Source organism: Lampris incognitus, chromosome 1 (genome assembly GCF_029633865.1).
Source record: "Lampris incognitus isolate fLamInc1 chromosome 1, fLamInc1.hap2, whole genome shotgun sequence".
Classification (NCBI taxonomy): domain Eukaryota; kingdom Metazoa; phylum Chordata; class Actinopteri; order Lampriformes; family Lampridae; genus Lampris; species Lampris incognitus.
The window spans coordinates 124,478,403-124,499,049 of record NC_079211.1 but is presented as its reverse complement, the minus strand read 5'-3'; the positions used below and the strand labels follow the sequence as shown (position 1 = coordinate 124,499,049).

Here is a 20,647-nt window from a genome sequence, read left to right as displayed (position 1 = left end):
TCCTTCTTCGTTACTCCCAGTGAAAATCTTAGCATCTTCAACTCTGCCACCTCCAGCTCCACATCCTGTCTTTTTGTCAGTGCCACTGTCTCCAAACCATATAACATAGCTGGTCTCACAACCATCTTGTAAACCTTCCCTTTACCTCTTGCTGGTACCCTTCTGTCGCAAATCACTCCTGACACTCTTCTCCACCCACTCCACCCTGCCTGCACTCTCTTCTTCACCTCTCTTCTGCACTCCCCGTTACTTTGGACAGTTGACCCCAAGTATTTAAACTCAAATGCCTTTGTCACCTCCACTCCTTGCATCCTGACCATTCCACTGTCCTCTCTCTCATTCACGCATAGGTATTCCGTCTTGCTCCTACTGACTTTCATTCCTCTTCTCTCCAGTGCATACCTTCACCTCTCCAGGCTCTCCTCAACCTACACCCTACTCTCGCAACAGATCACAATGTCATCCGTGAACATCATCGTCCATGGAGACTCCTGCCTGATCTTGTCCGTCAACCTGTCCATCACCATTGCAAACAAGAAAGGGCTAAGAGCCGATCCTTGATGTAATCCCACCTCCGACTTGAACCCATCTGTCATTCCAACCACACACCTCACCATTGTCACACTTCCCTCATACATATCCTGCACCACTCCTACATACTCCTCTGCAGCTCCTGACTTCCTCATACAATACCACACCTCCTCTCTCGGCACCCTGTCGTATGCTTTCTCACAATGCAACTCTTTCTGGCCTTCTCTATACTTCTCAATCAACATTCTCAAAGCAAACATCACATCTGTGGTGCTCTTTCGTGGCATGAGGAAACCATATTGCTGCTTGCTAATCATCACCTCTCCTCTTAACCTAGCTTCTATTACTCTTTCCCAAATCTTCATGCTGTGGCTGATCAACTTTATACCTCTGTAGTTGCTACAGTTCTGCACATCGCCCTTGTTATTGAAAATCAGTACCAGTATGCTTCTTCTCCACTCCTCAGGCATCCTCTCACTTTCCAAGATTGTGTTAAACAATCTAGTTAAAAACTCCACTACCATCTCTCCTAAACATCTCCATGCCTCCACAGGTATGTCATCGAGACCAACTGCCTTTCCACTCTTCATCCTCTTCATAGCTGCCCTCACTTCCTCCTTGTTAATCCACTGAACTTCCTGATTCACTATCCCTACATCATCCAACCTTCTGTCTCTCTCATTTTCTTCATTCATCAGCCCCTCAAAGTACTCCTTCTACCTTCTAAGGCACACTCTCCTCGCTTGTCAGCACATTTCCATCTCTATCCTTGATCGCCCTAACTTGCTGCACATCCTTTGCAGCTCGGTCCCTCTGTCTAGCCAATCGGTACAAGTCCTTTTCTCCTTCCTTAGTGTCTAACCTGTCATACAACTCACCATATGCCTTTTCCTTTGCCTTTGCCACCTCTCTCTTCGCTTTACGCTGCATCTCCTTGTACTCCTGTCTACTTTCTTCATCTCTCTGACTATCCCATTTCTTCTTTGCCAACCTTTTCCTCTGTATACTTTGCTGTACTTCCTCATTCCACCACCAAGTCTCCTTGTCTTCCTTCCTCTGTCCTGATGACACACCAGGTACCTTCCTAGCTATCTCCCTCACTATTTCTGCAGTGGTTGCCCAGCCATCTGGCAACTCTTCACTACCACCCAGTGCCTGTCTTACCTCCTGCCTGAACTCCACACAACAGTCTTCCTTCTTCAACTTCCACCATTTGATCTTCGGCTGTGTCTTCACTCACTTCCTCATCTTGGCCTCCAAAGTCATCCTACAGACCACCATCCGATGCTGCCTAGCTACGTTCTCCCCTGTTACCACCTTGCAGTCTCCAATCCCTTTTAGATCGTGCCTTCTACATAAGATATAGTCCACCTGTGTGCACTTTCCTCCACTCTTGTACGTCACCCTGTGTTCCTCCCTCTTCTTGAAATATGTATTTACCAAAGCCATTTCCATCCTCTTCGAAAAATCGACCACCGTCTGTCCTTCCACATTTCTCTCCTTGACTCCATACCTTCCCATAACCTCCTCATCACCTCTGTTCCCTTCACCAACATGTCCATTGAAGTCCGCTCCAATCACCACTCTCTCCTCCTTGGGTACCCTCTCCACCACGTCGTCCAACTCACTCCAGAATTCTTCTTTTTCGTCCGTCTCACACCCAACTTGCGGGGCATATGCGCTGATAACATTCAGCAATACACCTTTGATTTCCAGCTTCATACTCATCACTCTGTCTGACGCTCTCTTCACCTCCACCACCCTCTTAACATACTCTTCCTTCAGAATTACCCCTACCCCATTTCTCCTCCCATTCGCACCATGGTAGAAGAGTTTGAACCCACCTCCGATACTCCTGGCCTTACTCCCCTTCCACCTGGTCTCTTGCACACACAGTATGCCTACCTTTCTTCTTTCCATCATGTCAGGCAGGCAGCTCTCTCCCTTTACTAGTCATAGTGCCAACATTCAAAGTTCCGACTCTCACCTCCACACGCCTATCCTTCCACAACTACATAACTACCCAAAAGCAATAGATTAATAATTTGACATGTCCGTCACTAACATATCAGTAATCCTTCTAAATATGTACCTGATATTCATTGAAGGGCTTTCACTGGTGAATATGATTCCAAGTCACAAGTTTACACACATAGGAAAGTGTTTTGAATATTTTTTTGTCTGGTGGCACTGATATGACTCAACAACAACATGGGGATGCAAAGCTTACAGCAGTTTTTGTCGCTCCTCTCTGCTGTTAGTGTCACAGTTGAGTATCACTGAATAATGCAATGTGTTTTTATGGGACTTGTATCTTAGTATTAATCCCGCTGATATTGTGAGGCTTATTTTCTGTCTGCTAAAGTCACCAGATGGCTTATTGACGGAGACGCTGTCAAGCATCACTCAACCTAACAAACATATTGATGTTCCCTGTGTATGTTTCCTCTCATCAACAAATGGATGTTTTATTAGGGTGCTCCCTGTCCGTGTACATATGTGTCCACACTTGACTATTCTCTTGATCTACCAAGAAGGGGACTATGAATTGTTGTCTCAGTGACTGCATATTTAATTTAATCTCTTTCAGCATATACTGGGATTATGCCATGACCATCCGGCTGGAGGAGATCGTTTATTTGCACTGTCATCAGCAGGGTGAGTCCAGGCTCCAGACACGGCTCTGGCTTCCATCAACTGGCAGTCGATCAGTTATCAGTCGCAAACTGAAACATGCATTGAATAGTGTTGAAGCGTGTGAAATTAGATTTGATTTACACTTAAACTGCCTGTTCAGCATGTCCACAGTAAGTTATGATATAATACAAATAGATACTGGTCCTCCATTTATCGGTAAAATAGCAGTTTCATTAAATGTGATCAATTGAAAACCCAAATAAACTTGAATTATTCTATTTTGTTTGCTAGTTGATAGTGGGGGAACAGTGGTGCTGGTCAGTCAGGATGGGATCCAGAGGCCTCCGCTTCGATTCCCCAAAGGAGGCCACTTACTCCAGTTCCTATCCTGTCTTGAGAATGGCCTCCTTCCCCATGGTCAGCTGGATCCTCCGCTCTGGTCCCAGAGGGGAAAGGTCAGCACAGGAGGGTCTTAAAGGGTCACTTTCTTAGCTAGATCCATAACACAAATTACCTGTTCTAGACATTGTTCTAATAAAAACGACATATGTAATTAAAACACCTAGCAGGATATGACTCAGATATGATCAATACAATCAATAAAAGGACATTTTAATTTGCGGATCGCAAGCAGGCTGTATTTACTGGGATAATTTGTTGACATGCATCAGTGGTTGGTGTAGTACTCTTGAATGTATTGTCCTCTGTTGGCTCATCTTGATGTTTCCACCATCATACAACATGTGGGGAATGAATGCATTCACATGATAATGAATTAATGAACCGAATAAGGAAAACCACCCACGCATGTTCAGCCACTAGCCTCTGCAGACACACACTATTATCCTCCAAAAATAGCACGGGTGGTTTAGCTGTTTAGTTTTCAGTGCTTCACTGACTCTTGTTGGCATCAGTTTAATAACAATTATATTCTCATTAACAGGGCAAGGTTTTTCCTAAGCTGCGGAAAAGGGTTCCTCAGGGATCCGGGTCGTCAGACTCAGTCTCAGATAAGGAGGAGGATGAAGCCACGGACTATGTCTTCCGCATCCTTTTCCCCAACAGCCAGTCCGAGTTTGGTAAGAAACCAAATAACACCCTTGACTATGCGCGGCTCTTAACGTGCGGCACCCATCCATCTCTCCTAAGTGTTGCCTTTTATGAAGATGTCCCCTCATTGTTTGTTGCAGTGTCTGTAACCCACCCTCCCCATCCGACCTCCTCCTTCTCCCTTCAACTCAGAAGACAGACCCCCTCCAAAACAGGGACCCTGGTGGTCCCCAGGCGTTGCTGCAGCTGTCCTGAAGAGTCCCCCTCCCTCACAGGAAACAGCTGTAATAATGTCACACCTCAGCTTGTCCGGCCATCTGTCAGCTTGTCTTGCTTTAATTCCCTGCATTTAATATCCTCCTGACCCTACTCTGCGCCTCTGGCAAATTTTATTGATGTTTGCCGCAATTAAAGGCTGTCCCATACCCCTCTCCCCACGCATACCCACTTTACTGCATTACAATGCAATGACCTTTTTATGATGGTGACGATGGTGGACAACTGGCTGAAGGATCATGGCGGCTGAACTGAGAACGGCTCTTGATCTCTCTTAATCGTGCTCTCTAGGTATAAAGTAATTGACTTCTACTGCTTAAAGAAATGTTCATGTTAACAAACACAGGCTCAGTGTTTAAAGAGGCAAGATCAGTGAGTCCCCTGTAACCCACGCGGACAGTTGTTCACCCCCTCCCTCCAGTTCACTCAACTGCCGTGCTTATCTGTCCTCCAACAGAGATCCAGTGCAAACAATTCGTAAATCATACTATGAAGAGAGAGAGAGATCGTAATTGATCGCTTTAATTCCGCTTATGCCAAGCAATATTCAAATCATCCAAATCTGATTATTTTTGAGACGCTGAACAGCGGCATACTTGAGAAAGAAATTCGCTGACGCTTATGATGGTTTGTGTGTGTCTCGGCATGTGTGTCTTTTATATGCACACGCATGTCACAGTAAATCCACCAGACCTGATGGACCAGGGGGCTACGATGTGGCAACCAACTCACAGGAAGTCCTCCTGCTCCTCCTGTTCCCAAGGGAGCCTCTCTGAAGGGGCACCGCCTAATGGATGCAACCATGAGAGGTGAGGACTAAACACTTCCCTGAACAAAAGGCTGGGTTTTGCTTATGCTCAGCTGCTTTCACTCCAGTGCAGCTGGGGTACCGTTTACCTAAGTTTACTGAAAACAGACTCAGACATCTTGCTTACTTTCCAGCCCTCCACAAAAATCTTTCAGATAGGGGAGACCGAGGCATCTTGTCACACTTGTCACTCTCTTTTATACATCTTGGGATCAATACATCATATTGTTAAAAATTGCACACCAAATCAAAGAAAAACTCTCAGGCATATATTTTGTATTCATTTCATTTTCATATCTTATTTCAGTAGAGAGTTATAGGCATTTAGATAGTGAGTGTGCACATATGACACATTGCTCCATCATCGGGCAAGTTGTCACACTATGTAGGGTAAGATGTCACACTGGATTTTGCAACAAATGAAACAGGAACCAATTCATTGTTCGGTCATGTTTTTTACTTGAAATTCAAAATTAAATTCGGCTACAGAAAAAAAGATTGGTTAATCATTGAACTTGAATCAATCCTGGAACGTGACCATTAAATCAGTCCCAACTAAAACAACATGGTGGCCCAGTGGTTAGCATTGTTGCCTCACAGCAAGAAGGTCCTGGGTTCGAACCCAAGGCCATCCCAGGTCCTTTCTGTGTGAAGTTTGCATGTTCTCCCTGTGTCTGCGTGGGTTTCCTCTGGGTGCTCTGGCGTTCTCCCACCATCAAAGACATGCATGTTAGGGTTAATATTCCTGTCTGTGCCCCTGACCAAGGAAATAGAAAAAAAAAAGAACTGGAGTTGGGCACTACACTGCGGCTGCCCACTGCTCCTAGCATAGGATGGGTTAAATGCAGAACATGAATTTCGTTGTATGTATGTACAGTGACAAATAATAAAGCGTGTGTGTGTGTGTGTGTGTGTGTGTGTGTGTGTGTGTGTGTGTGTCTTCTAACTGGAAAATCATTTCAAACTTTCAAATAAAACATGTCAAGCGTTCAACCAATCTCAAACTAGGTCTAAAACTTCACTAGTCAGGCTTGTCGTCAAAATTGCAGTTTTGGCACATAAACTGCTTTGCCAGGGGTGCACTCTTCATAAGCCCACTGTTTGCCTATCATGCACTGGACCCAAGTCTCTCTTGGATGGATGTTCACAAATGGTTCCACACAAACAAGGCACAGGTACTAATCTTCATCTGACGAAGAGGCATCTGGAGTCTTTTCTTTTTATACCTGCCTTCTTTTTCTATGGTGTTTTAGATTTGGTTCCCTGCATTTCTTTTTGAACAGATTCGTTTTACCTTGTAGCTGCCTTTCTGCTGAAAGTGCATCCTTCACTGATGTGTTAGTGAGAATAGCAGTTTTTCTTGTTTTGTTTTTGTTTTTTTGTTTTTTGGTTGGCAGGCTAGTTTTCTTGGACCAGCTTTTGGGTATAGCCAGATGTCCTCTGAAGTTGATTGGTGGGTGGAGCTGACATGACTAGGCAAGGGTGAGGTGGTGCTAATGGGCAGGGCTGGGTTATTGCTGGGGCCCAGCAAGACTGGGTTGGTGCTGGGGCCTGGAAGTGCTGGGGCCTGAAAGGGGCGATCTGAGACATAGGATGGTGCAAATTTTGTTTCCAAGAACACATCCCTGTTGTAAGGTTGAACTCCTGTCACCCGAAAGCTGGCCTGAATATTCAGTGGGGTTGCAGCCAGAGGATATGCAATTGCCACAATCCTAGGGATGTCATAGATTGTGGTTATTTTCCCTGGGTTGTTCCTCATCCAGGAATCAGACACAGTGTATGTGCGTCTTCAGTGGCCCATAAATGGTTCTGTCCAAAGGTTGCAGCCTATGTGAGCAGTGGAGTGGGAAGGAGAACGTGGTTATACCATTTTCTTTGGCAAAATTTAATCCATCACTGTAAAGATAGGAGATGTGGTTGTCCAGAAGGAGTAAGCATGGCTTTTCCTTTGAACACTTGGCATGTTCAACAAAATTATTTGGGAAATCCATCAAGTGTTTCCTTCATCCAGCCAAAGGGGTTTGTGCCTCCTTTGCTGCCAAGCGGTCCATGGTTGAGGAAGTGACCGTGGCAGTTTACCCGAGGAAATATGAAGTAGGGGGAATATTGTTCCCTGTTGCTGAGACTGCACATGCTAGCATCACTAGGGTACCCCTTTCACCAGATGTCAGTGACCCTACCTGTTTAAACCTGCGCCTGACCCCCAATCGGTCTGGTTTCTGCACAGTCTTCATGCCAGTTTCATCCATATCCCAGATGTCCCCTGGTCCCAGGGTATGTCAGCCTAACACCTTCTCCAGATTGTCAAAGAAAGCCTTGACATTCTCCTTGTTAAAGGCACTTACCCAGGCAAAGCTAGTTGCCTCTGGCTTTCTGCGAGTGTAAGCTGGTGCTTTAATAAGTGTGTAAACCACTTGCTGCTGGCTTTTTTTTTCAGCCCAGGCTGGTGGAAAGTGCAGTTCCCGTGCCACTGCAAATTCGTATGCTAGCTTTCTCACCTCAGTTGGAGACGAACCAAAATAGATTTCAGCTTATCTCATAAGGTACTGCTCAAGCTGCAGCTCTAAGTCTGGGCTAAAAACCTGCCGTGGATATTTACACCCAACCACCGTAGTTGGGATGGCTGTCTTGACTTTCCATTTCAGCTGCAGTGAATATCTTACAGTATCTAGCCAGCATACAGTAGTTAATGTTATAATGCTTCGCTGTACTCCAGATTGATTTATTTGTCAACTTCACCTGCATCACTACCCTTAGCATCACGTCAGGTGGTGTGCTGCCATTTTCTGCTTTTCTTTCACAATCCTGACCACCTCTTCTCCCTTCCTTCCTTCTTGCCTGCCTTCCTTCCTTTTTCTTTCTTTAAAAACACATTCACTAAATTCTAAATTACAAAATTAAATTTGTGTCTATGTATACTGGCAACTTGTCTCAATGATTTTGGAGTAAGTTGTCACATGTGATAACTTACGCCAAAATCATTGAGACAAGTTACCCCAAACTGCCATGTTTGCTATATCTTAAAGGTAGATTAAAGCAGGACATTAGCAAAGGTATAACGAGACACTTTATTCTCTCCTCTGCCAAGTACAAATGTATAGTTGTGAATGTCAAGTTCAATTCTTTACTTTAGAATGTGAAAAATGGTATATCAGTGCTCACCTCAGTTACAAGTCTGCTTTGCGTTTCCCAGACAGGATATGACATCAGACCAAGTATTTGACTTTTGAGTAGCACCCTCTGATGGTGAAAATATTAGCAACGTGACAACTTACCTATGTGACAAGAAGCCCCGGTCTCCTATTATTTCTGCAACAAAGGAAACTGAGATGTTGAAAAGACACAAAAAACCACGAGACAGTTGTGTGAAATTTATATAACAGGGAGAAGGATGTGTTGGAAGAATAACATGATATGCAAGACAGATTAATTTGTCTAAGTATATGCATAATTGCTAGCCAGCAGCTTGTTCTATTTGGCATGCAGCACCTTTGGTCCTCATTTAAATACTAAATGGTAGGACCCTGAAACTAAATATTTCACTATTATGCACTTGTCATGACGATTTGAACTCCCACTTTAAAAGCAATTTCAAAGAAAGATCACTCATGTTGTATTTTAATGAGATTTATTTGAGAAAGCGAGCCACCAGAATAAATTGCATCCTCTCTGATGCAGCAGTAAGTACCAAGAGTGGCTAAACTGTGACCTCCAGACAGCAGTCATAAAGCAACCACCAGTATGAACAAACGTCAACTATTTTTTCTGAGAACAATTTCTTTATACTTTATTTCCTCACAGTACCTTTTTCTTACGTAAGTTACATTAGTTTTAACCTACTTACTGTGATGTACGCTTAGAATTGTACATTCTAAAGATTGCCTGTCTGAGTAGATGAGCAAAAGCTATTTTTCAGTGAAAAAGTGGTTGTGTCATCATGTCAAAATGTTTGGCTGTGAAGGAGTGAGAAGTTGTGTGCTGTATTTCACTGCAGGGCCCCTTTGAAGATGCTATGCGACAACATGAAGTACCAGATCATTTCTCGGGCATTCTACGGCTGTATGTGAATGTATTTCCCCTTACTCCTTGTGTCTTACTCAAAGTGCACATTGACTCAAATATGATTATCTAGTCTCATTCAGAAAAGCACAAAAATGGGATTGACTCACAACTGAGGAAAAAAAAGGTCTTATACATAATCTTGACTGATTATTGCTGTGAGTCATTCTTTGTATTTCCAACTAGGGCTGGCATACTGCCGTCACCTGTCTACTGTCCGCACACACCTCTCTGCTCTGGTCAATCACACCATCGTGGAGCCTGACGTGCCATGTGATGCTTACAGGGGGCTCACTGCCGAGGTGTGGCAGACGTTCCTCCAGGACTGCACCGTAAGCATTGCTGTTAGTCACTCATCATTGTCCTCATCGTGTAGCTGCAACCCAAGCTTAAAATCAGCTCCTGACAATATGCTATCATACATACGCGGGAATGTACATCCACCCCCACTCGCTCCCTCTGTCTCTCACCTCTCCCTCTCATCAGTATTCATCCTCTGCTAATTATGTAGCTCACACTGTTAGTCACACAACAATATGCATGAAGAATGACTAATGCCCTGTCGTTCTAGTAGTGATCCAGGATTTATTTCTGGTAATCTCAGTATAACTTATAATAACCTGGATTCAGCAAGAAAATAAAAAGATTTTTGGACATTTAGATGCCCACTGTTACACTAAAAGCATGTCTGGTAGTCCTCAAGTTTTACCAATGATTCGTAAGTAATGTTTTGAAATAGCAATCTTTGATGCCTTTGCAACCTTTTCGGGGCCAGTCAGAAACAAATCACATCTTATTTGTCAAATATTTTCTGCCTTCATTGCAATTGCTTGGAAATAAAATGGAGAATGCAAGGAAGAGTGAAAATATAAACAAAGCGAGTTGTGGAGCATTAATGATTTATTACCTTCCTGAAACTGCAGGGTGAATTTTACAAGGTACCGTATATTCACCCATTCAACCATCCCATATGTATATCTTATTGTATAAAACAAGGAACAACTGTATTAGTCACTGCCTTTCATGCAAGAGCCACTGCTGGTATCCAATGGTGAATTGTATTTTTTTTCCAATTATTTTCCGTAAAATAACAGGATATGCTGGCAAGGACAATATCTCTGTGAACACTTGTTTCCCAAAGCCTTGCTTGTCCATTCACTTCCCCTTTTCGTGACTTTAATTATTGCTGCTTGTGTGTGTGTGTGTGTGTGTGTGTGTGTGTGTGTGTGTGTTTAAGAGTGTGTGCGTTTGCGTTTGTGTGTGTATGTGTGTGTTTGAGTGTGTATGCATGTTTGTGTGTGTCTTGTGTGCGCGCATGTGTGTATGAGTGTGTGTCTATATGGGTATTTTATATCATGCCATACTGTTTTTAGTTCCTGAGGCATATATTTTCTCTGCAGGCCTATGAGGAGCAGGAGTTGCTGCGTTTTGTCTACTTTGGTGGGGTGGAGCCCTCACTACGTAAAGAGGTGTGGCCCTTCCTTTTGGGCCACTACCAGTTTGGAATGTCAGTTGATGAGAGGAAAGAGGTTTGTTGGTCATGGCCATCATTCTGACTTTGTTTTTAGATTAGTTTACACCGAATACCAGACCTCTGCCTGTTAACCCTTGACCCCTAAACCATAACCTCACCTCACCTCAGGTGGATGAGCAGGTCAAAGCATGCTATGAACAGACCATGCACGAGTGGCTGGGCTGTGAGGCAATTGTCCGCCAACGAGAGAAGGAGCAGCATGCTGCAGCATTAGCCAAGTGCTCCTCTGGGGCCAGTGTGGATATTACAACCCAGAAGATGATACACCGTGACTCCACTGTCAGCAATGAGGTAACCCAATACAGCAAACACTCAGAAACACAAGGGTCACTAGGTGATTCTGCATAGTCCAATCTTGCAGTGTAACTTACCTGACAGCCTAAAGAAAAACGATCTCATTGTATTACTGTTTATAATTCATTAATTACTTGTTACTGTAGATTATTTTTACATGAAAGTGGCACATTTGTCATGAACAACAAGACTTACACAGAGTTATGCCCGAGCCAAGTAGAAACAAACTTGGCACTATTTTCATAAATCAGGTCGCACAGTGCAAAACACAGATGGCATAAAACATATGTAGTTTGCATAGATATAATGAACAACGTTCGGTATTTTCATGGCAGGAGGAACACGGTGCACCTTGGGCATATTTGGGAATTGGGGGGAATATATAATTAGCAGGTGTGGTCGGGGCTGGTGTTGAATGAACCAATTCAACACCACCACTGTTGAATGAACCAATCAAGTCTCCTGTTTTCCTTCCCCTTTAAAAGGAGTGCATGTTGTTCTATGAGCGCACTGGTGATGGTGATGGAAGCAGCAGAGCTCAGTCCAGAGCTTTCTACACAAAGAAAAAGTTTCTCACAAGGAGAAACTGATGTCCTTGTGTGGGGAATGCAATATTGCCGGTACCAAATATCCGTAAATATGAGTTTTCAAGGCAGAACTATGTTATCAAATATTATTTACCTTCCTTTACACAAATGTTTTCTTTCTGACGACAATTGAATGTGCAAGAATGAATTCGGCCTTCCTTCCATCTTCTTTCAATAAATAAAGAAAGGTAGGCATAATTCCAAGAGTTAACCATTCATTTAATTCAATTCAGTTCAATTTATTGTCATTGAAAACTATGTGCAGGCCTTTTTTTTAGCCTTTTTAGCGAGTAGAAACCTATGCCGATGTGGAGATATGGAGGTCTATTTGGGTGAACCTTCTCCAACTAATGTGACGAAAAGAAGCACAAAAATCGAATGTGCCTCATGCGATGCACCGTTGACCTGGTCCCGGTCCTGATCTGGTCACACGATGCAAATCACAGTCATCCTTGACACCAAAATGGTAGTGCGCAACTGTCATTGCCAGTGACACATCTCCAGCTGCGCCTCTCCTCCCTCTTTGGCACATGGCAAGCCACCAATTATCGATGGGTACAGCTCGAGGAGAAAACGTCACTGCACCTCAGGGAAATATCACTTCATGCGCCTGTACAAAAATAGGTTCCTATACATCAGTATATGTTTTTGTATATAATTGCTCAGTTTGATTTCTCTCTCTGTTTTTTCATTCCCAGTCCTCCCAGAGCTGCAGCTCAGATAGACAGAGTTTGGCTCGACTGCAGAGTGACTCCAGCAGTAGCACTCAGGTACCACGGCCACACCTCAAAACACACTGCAAGATTTACACTTAACACATTCTCCTTATGTCCATATAGTTTAGATCATGTTAAATATCCATTCAGTTATGCTGCATGTAGCTCACTGTATGAATATATTGTGTATGAAAAAAAAACATTCTCACAAACACCATGCTCTTATATATCTGCACATCAGTCTGGTACTGTTATCAAAATATTGAGCATTTTTCAGAATATACACTACCGTTCAAAAGTTTGGGATCACCCAAACAATTTTGTGTTTTCCATGAAAAGTCACACTTATTCACCACCATATGTTGTGAAATGAATAGAAAATAGAGTCAAGACATTGACAAGGTTAGAAATAATGATTTGTATTTGAAATAAGATTTTTTTTACATCAAACTTTGCTTTCGTCAAAGAATCCTCCATTTGCAGCAATTACAGCATTGCAGACCTTTGGCATTCTAGCTGTTAATTTGTTGAGGTAATCTGGAGAAATTGCACCCCACGCTTCCAGAAGCAGCTCCCACAAGTTGGATTGGTTGGATGGGCACTTCTTTGAGCAGATTGAGTTTCTGGAGCATCACATTTGTGGGGTCAATTAAACGCTCAAAATGGCCAGAAAAAGAGAACTTTCATCTGAAACTCGACAGTCTATTCTTGTTCTTAGAAATGAAGGCTATTCCATGCGAGAAATTGCTAAGAAATTGAAGATTTCCTACACCGGTGTGTACTACTCCCTTCAGAGGACAGCACAAACAGGCTCTAACCAGAGTAGAAAATGAAGTGGGAGGCCGCGTTGCACAACTGAGCAAGAAGATAAGTACATTAGAGTCTCTAGTTTGAGAAACAGACGCCTCACAGGTCCCCAACTGGCATCTTCATTAAATAGTACCTGTTAGAGCCTGTTTGTGCTGTCCTCTGAAGGGAGTAGTACACACCGGTGTAGGAAATCTTCAATTTCTTAGCAATTTCTCGCATGGAATAGCCTTCATTTCTAAGAACAAGAATAGACTGTCGAGTTTCAGATGAAAGTTCTCTTTTTCTGGCCATTTTGAGCGTTTAATTGACCCCACAAATGTGATGCTCCAGAAACTCAATCTGCTCAAAGAAGTGCCCATCCAACCAATCCAACTTGTGGGAGCTGCTTCTGGAAGCGTGGGGTGCAATTTCTCCAGATTACCTCAACAAATTAACAGCTAGAATGCCAAAGGTCTGCAATGCTGTAATTGCTGCAAATGGAGGATTCTTTGACGAAAGCAAAGTTTGATGTAAAAAAAATCTTATTTCAAATACAAATCATTATTTCTAACCTTGTCAATGTCTTGACTCTATTTTCTATTCATTTCACAACATATGGTGGTGAATAAGTGTGACTTTTCATGGAAAACACGAAATTGTTTGGGTGATCCCAAACTTTTGAACGGTAGTGTATGTTTTATACATATTTAGTACAAATGACACTCCCGCTCTTTTTGAACCACTACTCCTCACCCTTGCACTCTTTCTCCTGTTAGTTTTTCACGCTCTCCCATCCCTTCCCCTGGAGTAGCCTGCAGCCCTTTTCCTTGTTCTTTCAGGTGTTTGAGTCTGTAGAGGAGGTGGACCAGATTGAGATGGAGCCCAAGACCGAAGAGGCCAAGCAGATGCCCAAGATGCCCAATGGGGCACTCCAAAATGGGACCAGCTCTCCTGACTCTGGACATCCCTCCTCCCGCAACTTCTCTGTCACCTCTGGCATATCGGACGGCTCGCTCAGCACTGAGGATGGCACTGCGCCCGATGCAACCACAAAATCTGTTGTCGCTCCTCGTGACGCAGCAGTGGAGAGCTTGGGCCTGCGGGACGAAAAGGAAAGCCAGGTCAAAGTGGACACACTGGTGAAGAAAGAAAAAGAGGAGGATCAGCAAGAGGGGAAAACACCCAACAGGGCAAAAAAGACAGAGGACACCAAGACTGAGATGCCAGATGATAAGATGGCCCAGTCAGGAGAGGAGGGGCAGGCGAGGGCCTGTGAACGTATACAGCTGCTGCCTAAAACAAAGGACACTGCTGTAGAACTATCAGAGGAGTCCAGAGGTGTCAGTCCTGTGAAGACCGAACAGACGACAGGTTCGGGGGGAACCAGGTTGGAAAATGGGGAGCAGATCACAATGGCAGTCGGTAAAGAAATAAAAGCCACAGGACAAGATGTCAAATGTGATACTTCAAAATCAGAGTCAGGGAAAATAGCCAAAGAAGTGCAGCATGAGGATAATGTAAAGTTTGTAGAGTCAACAGAAGAGCAGATCAGACTTGTTGAACAAACTGCCAAACAAGAGATGGAAGTAGTGCCTAGTGAGCAGACATCAAAGGACGAGGAGGCTGTTGAAATGGAAAGTAAAGGAGAATTGGAGGCAAATCAGTCAGAGAATTTGAAGATGGGGGGGATGTTAACAAATAAGGCACAAAAGGACATTTTGTCAATGGAGCAGGATAAGATTGAGAAAGCCGAGGCATTGGAGAAGAATGTCATTTTCACAGCAGATGCTAGGTTCTCAAGAGCAATGGAGGTCTTTTGCACCACCCGGAATGACGAGGCTGAGGTCACAACTGAGTCTGATGAGTCTCCCTCCGCCATTGAGATGGAGGAGATCCCTAAAGCCAAAGTTTCCATGGTACCCTGGGACAGAAGGGCCCCTTGTGAACCACTGTCTTCCTCTGAGGACTCGGCCCCCCACTTGGAGCTGGGGCTGGATGAGGATCAGGGAAAGAACAGCCCAGAGGGTACAGAGTCCATCCTGTCTGAAGAGCCAGAAATGGAGAGCCTCTACTCTCACTTTGATTCTCCGTCTGTAGCTGGAGACACCAAGTGTGAAGAGACATCTCCACTCTCCGCTGGCACTACCTACTCTGTATGCTCCACTTTTTATTTCCATCTGTCACTAATAATCATTACTTCACCTTCAAGTGATTCCACAATTGTTTGATTCTCTTATTTTGTTTGGTTTGATTTTGACTGTGTTACAGCAAGAGCTTTTGGACTTGTACACGCTAAATCTGCACCGGATTGAAAAAGATGTACAGCGTTGTGACCGGAACTACTGGTACTTCACCCCTTCCAACCTGGAAAAACTGCGCAACATCATGTGCAGGTAAAACACAGACAGCCCATCATAACTTTCCCTCTTGACTTGATGACCGTTGTAGGAGGATTACCATATAAATGTTGCTCAGTAGACTTTAGATCAGTCATAGATTCTGGTCATACACAGGACTTGAAGGAAAATGCAGATTTTGTAAACAGAAAAGTCAAATTATATGTTTGCATCACTCTCTGGAATCAATAACATTGGTAGATACTGAAATGACTTTTGCATTGCTTCATCCAAATAATAAATTATCCAAAATGTGGAAAATACCTTTCTATATGGATAATGGATACGACTGAAATATTGGCATGCTATTTAGACAGACAGACAAAAATGTTCAGATTCCTGCTTGTACTGTTCACAGTTATATCTGGCGGCACCTAGAAATTGGTTATGTGCAGGGCATGTGTGATCTGCTAGCTCCACTCCTAGTCATTCTGGATGATGGTGAGTCAACACACTTGAGTCAGTGCTGTGAGCATCCTACACTCACTGTACACTCCCCCAACACTTGGTGTATTATTAGCATTTGGGTTTGGTATTGATATTACAACAAAAAAAAACAACACAAACAACCTTGTCTCTTCACCTTCTCTCAGAGGCCATGGCGTTCAGCTGTTTTACGGAACTGATGAAGAGAATGAATCAAAACTTTCCACATGGAGGAGCTATGGACACTCACTTTGCCAACATGCGCTCTCTCATCCAGGTGACATGAGCGCTTCAAACATTTTTGCACATATTAGATCAAGTGTTTGTACGTTGAAGTGACCACTAAATCAGTTTATACCTAGAAAACTCCCCACTTTATTTTGCTCATTTATTACTCATTTTCACCTTTGCATCCACAACCAATTCCATTATTTGTTCATATCTGGCACAATTTTATTTCTCTCTATCTCTAGATCCTGGATTCTGAGCTCTTTGAGCTAATGCACCAGAATGGAGACTACACCCACTTCTACTTCTGCTACCGCTGGTTTCTTCTAGACTTCAAGCGAGGTATAGTAAAAGCATACTGTTGAGGGTTTTCCATCACCAGGAAAATAAAGGAATGGAAGGTTTTTTTTTCTCAAGGCCTTACTTGTTCAGAAAATATCAAACCACTTGACAGCTGTCTAACAAGGCATGCAGTTAATGAGGCCTTTGTAAGTAAGGGATATGAAAGATGGGGACATTTTGGAAAACTCTTCCTGGAAATTGCTGATGGAAAAATAGACATTCGTTGCCAGTGCATGGATATATTGTGGGAAGGCAGTCCAAGGGGTCAACAACAGGCTACCTCAGAGTTTCCTTTTTTCTCTTGATTCTCTCACCTGTGCATTGAGCTTCTTTCTCAAACATGGCTTACACACACTTCTCGTCCCTATGCATGATAATTTAGCATTCAAGAGCCTCCATCCCAGCCTCAAGTATTTATGTGGATAACTCCCATTCTCTTGCAATTTGTCTTCCAGAGCTGGTATACGATGATGTGTTTTCAGTCTGGGAGACCATCTGGGCGGCTAAATATGCCTCCTCCAGTCACTTTGTCCTCTTCATTGCCCTGGCATTAGTGGAGATATACAGGGACATCATACTGGAGAATAACATGGACTTCACTGACATCATTAAATTCTTCAATGGTAATAATCTATGTCATAGCAGGTCGATGAACAACACAAGGCTTAATTTGTCAGTCACTTAAAGGCAGTGCAATGTATTGCTTGATTATCAAAACAATGATACTAAATTTGTAGTTCATATAATGAGACAGCATTACATAATGTAACATTGGATAATGCAAGAGAGGTTTGTTAACCTACTGTAATCCCTTACTGTAAAGACTGGACTGAAGGTGTTTTGTGTTAGTAAATTACATGCAATGTCAACTGAAAACTTATTCACAACTTTAAATGTTCTTATGCATATACTCAATCCTTTACAGTCTGGTTTGCGATTAGTAAACATATAACTAGATGCATCGGTAAGGGCATTCAAACAGCTTACCACAATTATCTATTACAGCTTATTAACTAACAGGTGCTCAGATCTGTAAAGTTTTGACAAAAATATCCTACAATAAGCTTTTGCTTACTCATAATTGCTTTTACCATTCATATGATTTTAATCGATGCGCAGTAAAAATGCTTGTAATTTTAACTGAATGCGTTTTTCTGTTTTAGAAATGGCCGAGCATCATAACATAAAGCAGATCCTGTCACTGGCCAGAGACCTGGTGTCGAAGGTGCAGATGCTTATAGAAAACAAGTGATGTTGTTATTCGTCCTTCCTGGGTCTCATCATACAAGTGTGAATAGCTGTAGCAGCGCAAGAGCTATTACTAAAGTGGACTTGTGCTCACTAACACATGTATGCATATGCACATACACATTCAAACACACACAGATTACAGTCACAGTATGCTGCTATGAGTCTCTATCCACCTTATCCACTACAATGTATGTGTTGTTAGCTGCTGTATAAGGATATCACATTTCATATCTACCAGTGACTCCAAGTTGGGGGAAGAAATTTAAGAGCGGTTATTCCTTATCTTCTACGTATTTTGTCGCAAAATTTGTCAGGTGTGAATTTTATCTGAGTGCATATGGACTTGATGTTTAGAGATAAAGAGTAACTAATTTTTAGCTGCATATATCAAACCAAACTGCCACTTGCAAAGACATCTAAAGAGAGACTATATTTATGAGAGGAAGAATAATCCAATGCAAGTGTGATAACAGTCTATTTTAACTATTTTAATAAGTACAGTCTGGACATTAAAAAGAAATTTAAAACAGAAGTCAGGTAATGCCATCTTTTAGGTAGGTCCAAAAAAATATAGACATCTTTTAACTGGTTGCTTATCAAAATCTTTTTAATCCATACTCCTAAAATCAAATACATTCCGCCATTTAAGGGAGGGTCCTTTTTTTGTGCTTTTGAGGTTTCTATATCATTCTGTGGCTCCCCAGTAGTGTTTCTTATGTATTCAAATGCAAAAATTCAAATTTTGTCGAAGTACGTATGTTTTGGCATCAAAATGCTATTTTCCCAAGCCCTGCTAAAAACTTTCCCATTGTGACCCTGATGTAGGCCTCTGCACTTTCCTTTAACACTTGCATCACTCTCCATGCTTACACTGTCAGTGAGCTGTTAGTGCGTGTGTGTGTGTGTGTGTGTGGGGGGGGGGGGTCAGGCATCAGCGCTATCCTGCGTCACTGTGTTTTGCTAACGGCTGAGTGGTGGGCGTTTCCATTTGAACAACCCGGAAAAGAACGCAGATGGCGTCGCCCTTTAGAGTCCTATACTTTGCTGATTTTCTGCACCAACATGCCTGGGGTTTTGGCCCACAATATAATTCAACTTCCTCTAATGTTTGGCACTGAACAGTGACAGTCATTTATGTTTCCATGCCATGGCCGGGATTTAGTATCAGACAGTGTTTTCATCAAGTCTCATAAACTACCTTGTCTACCAAATAGTATGTCTGTATTTGTTGTGTGTGATTGTACTGTAATGAGAGAAAAAAGTTATATTATGAAAATATCTTATATGTATGACACATAGGACGAGGTTTGCACAAAGCAAAAAGCCTGACAATTCAATAGTGCTCTTGTTCATTTTTTCATCATCGAGCAACCCATTGTATAATTTGTACATTATACTGTTTACTCTTTACCTTGGTTGTTTACTTGTATCATCTCTGAGAATTCCCTAGTCTTTGAATGCTAGTTTGAGCTTGAACACGCTAGTGAAGGGGAAAGATTGGACGGCTTATCTTGAACTAAAGGATAAATTCTGTTATTTCCACTGTTTATTCAGTTTTGATGTACGAGTGGGCAAAAAAAAAAGAAAAGAAAAAAAAGTGGTTTGATTCTTTGGTCATAGCTGTAGAACCACTGTAAATAAATTGAATCAAAACCAAATTTAATGTTAATGCTAAATGGGTTGCCTGGTCTCAACTGTGTAAAAGTTTTACTTATGCATTTGTTTTGCACAGAGTGAGGAAAGTATGCGAAATATTTTGGCATATCCACATTGGTCATGGGATAAAATATTCCCAGTTTAGAATGATTCAGCAGAGAGTTAGGATGTGTGTTGTTGTTGACATTAATTTTCTAGCATTAACAGCAGCTAAATTTCTCCTAGAATGAAAGTTACCAGAGGACACAACCATTCACTTCATTTGGTACAGGTGTCTTAGACAACTCTCAGATGAAATAAGCATATGAATGTCACGTTTTATAAGAACAGCATTTATCCTTTGAAACAGTCAAGGTAATATGGATAACACTAGTATGATTTTGACATATCCACTATGTTTGGAAATGTATGTGCTGTCATCTCCTTTAATACTAATCTAATGATGATGAATATCTCTTTGACCAACATTAACAGTTGTCATTCATTGCCTAGAACTTATAAGTTCTAACAGTGTTGTTTCATGAATGTGATAAGATTAATTGCAGCTGCAAGTATTGGTGGTTCTTTGTGAATGCAAACTGCTAAATCAGATAATAGAATCAATCTATTTTAATGTAACATGAATTTACTTGTCAACATATTTATTTATTTATTCATTCAAAAGCTGCTTTATTGTAAAGCTAATATTCTTGTTATTTTGTGGTCAGTTCTAAACGTGTATTGTAAAACAATCAAATTCTATCAATGAATTATATATTAAATGGTACATGTTTTTATAATAAATATTGAATCATTCTTGTCTTTTCACAGCCTTTCTAGTGAGAATTCTACTAAAAAAATCAATTTTAGGAGCATCCTGAGGTAACATACTGTATAGCCTATGAGATTATACTAGCAGCTACAGAATATGATTAAGATCCGTAGCGAGAGAAGGAAACCTATCAAAGAATAAACACGTAAGAGCTAAGAGCCACAACTAACTTTGTTGAGTTAAATGAACCGGTTGCAAACACCATCAAGCTATAATGGGCCATTAGACAAATTGTGTAAGTTAAACAAGTTTGTAA

The 20,647-nt window shown here is 42.1% G+C and overlaps 1 protein-coding gene across 1 annotated transcript in view; it reads left to right on the top strand.

Moving 5' to 3' along the window:
• Positions 1–20,363, top strand: part of sgsm1a (small G protein signaling modulator 1a) — a 58,225-nt gene extending 37,862 nt beyond the window's left edge. The window contains exons 10-25 of the mRNA XM_056273895.1: positions 3,122–3,189; positions 3,460–3,623; positions 4,112–4,247; positions 5,174–5,303; positions 9,297–9,361; positions 9,548–9,693; positions 10,762–10,890; positions 11,004–11,186; positions 12,475–12,546; positions 14,121–15,434; positions 15,550–15,674; positions 16,036–16,118; positions 16,271–16,380; positions 16,577–16,673; positions 17,129–17,296; positions 17,837–20,363. Coding sequence (XP_056129870.1) covers positions 3,122–3,189; positions 3,460–3,623; positions 4,112–4,247; positions 5,174–5,303; positions 9,297–9,361; positions 9,548–9,693; positions 10,762–10,890; positions 11,004–11,186; positions 12,475–12,546; positions 14,121–15,434; positions 15,550–15,674; positions 16,036–16,118; positions 16,271–16,380; positions 16,577–16,673; positions 17,129–17,296; positions 17,837–17,925 — 3,079 coding nt within the window. The 3' untranslated portion in view covers positions 17,926–20,363. The remainder of the gene's footprint in view (positions 1–3,121; positions 3,190–3,459; positions 3,624–4,111; positions 4,248–5,173; positions 5,304–9,296; positions 9,362–9,547; positions 9,694–10,761; positions 10,891–11,003; positions 11,187–12,474; positions 12,547–14,120; positions 15,435–15,549; positions 15,675–16,035; positions 16,119–16,270; positions 16,381–16,576; positions 16,674–17,128; positions 17,297–17,836) is intronic.
• The last annotated feature ends 284 nt before the right edge of the window (positions 20,364–20,647 follow it).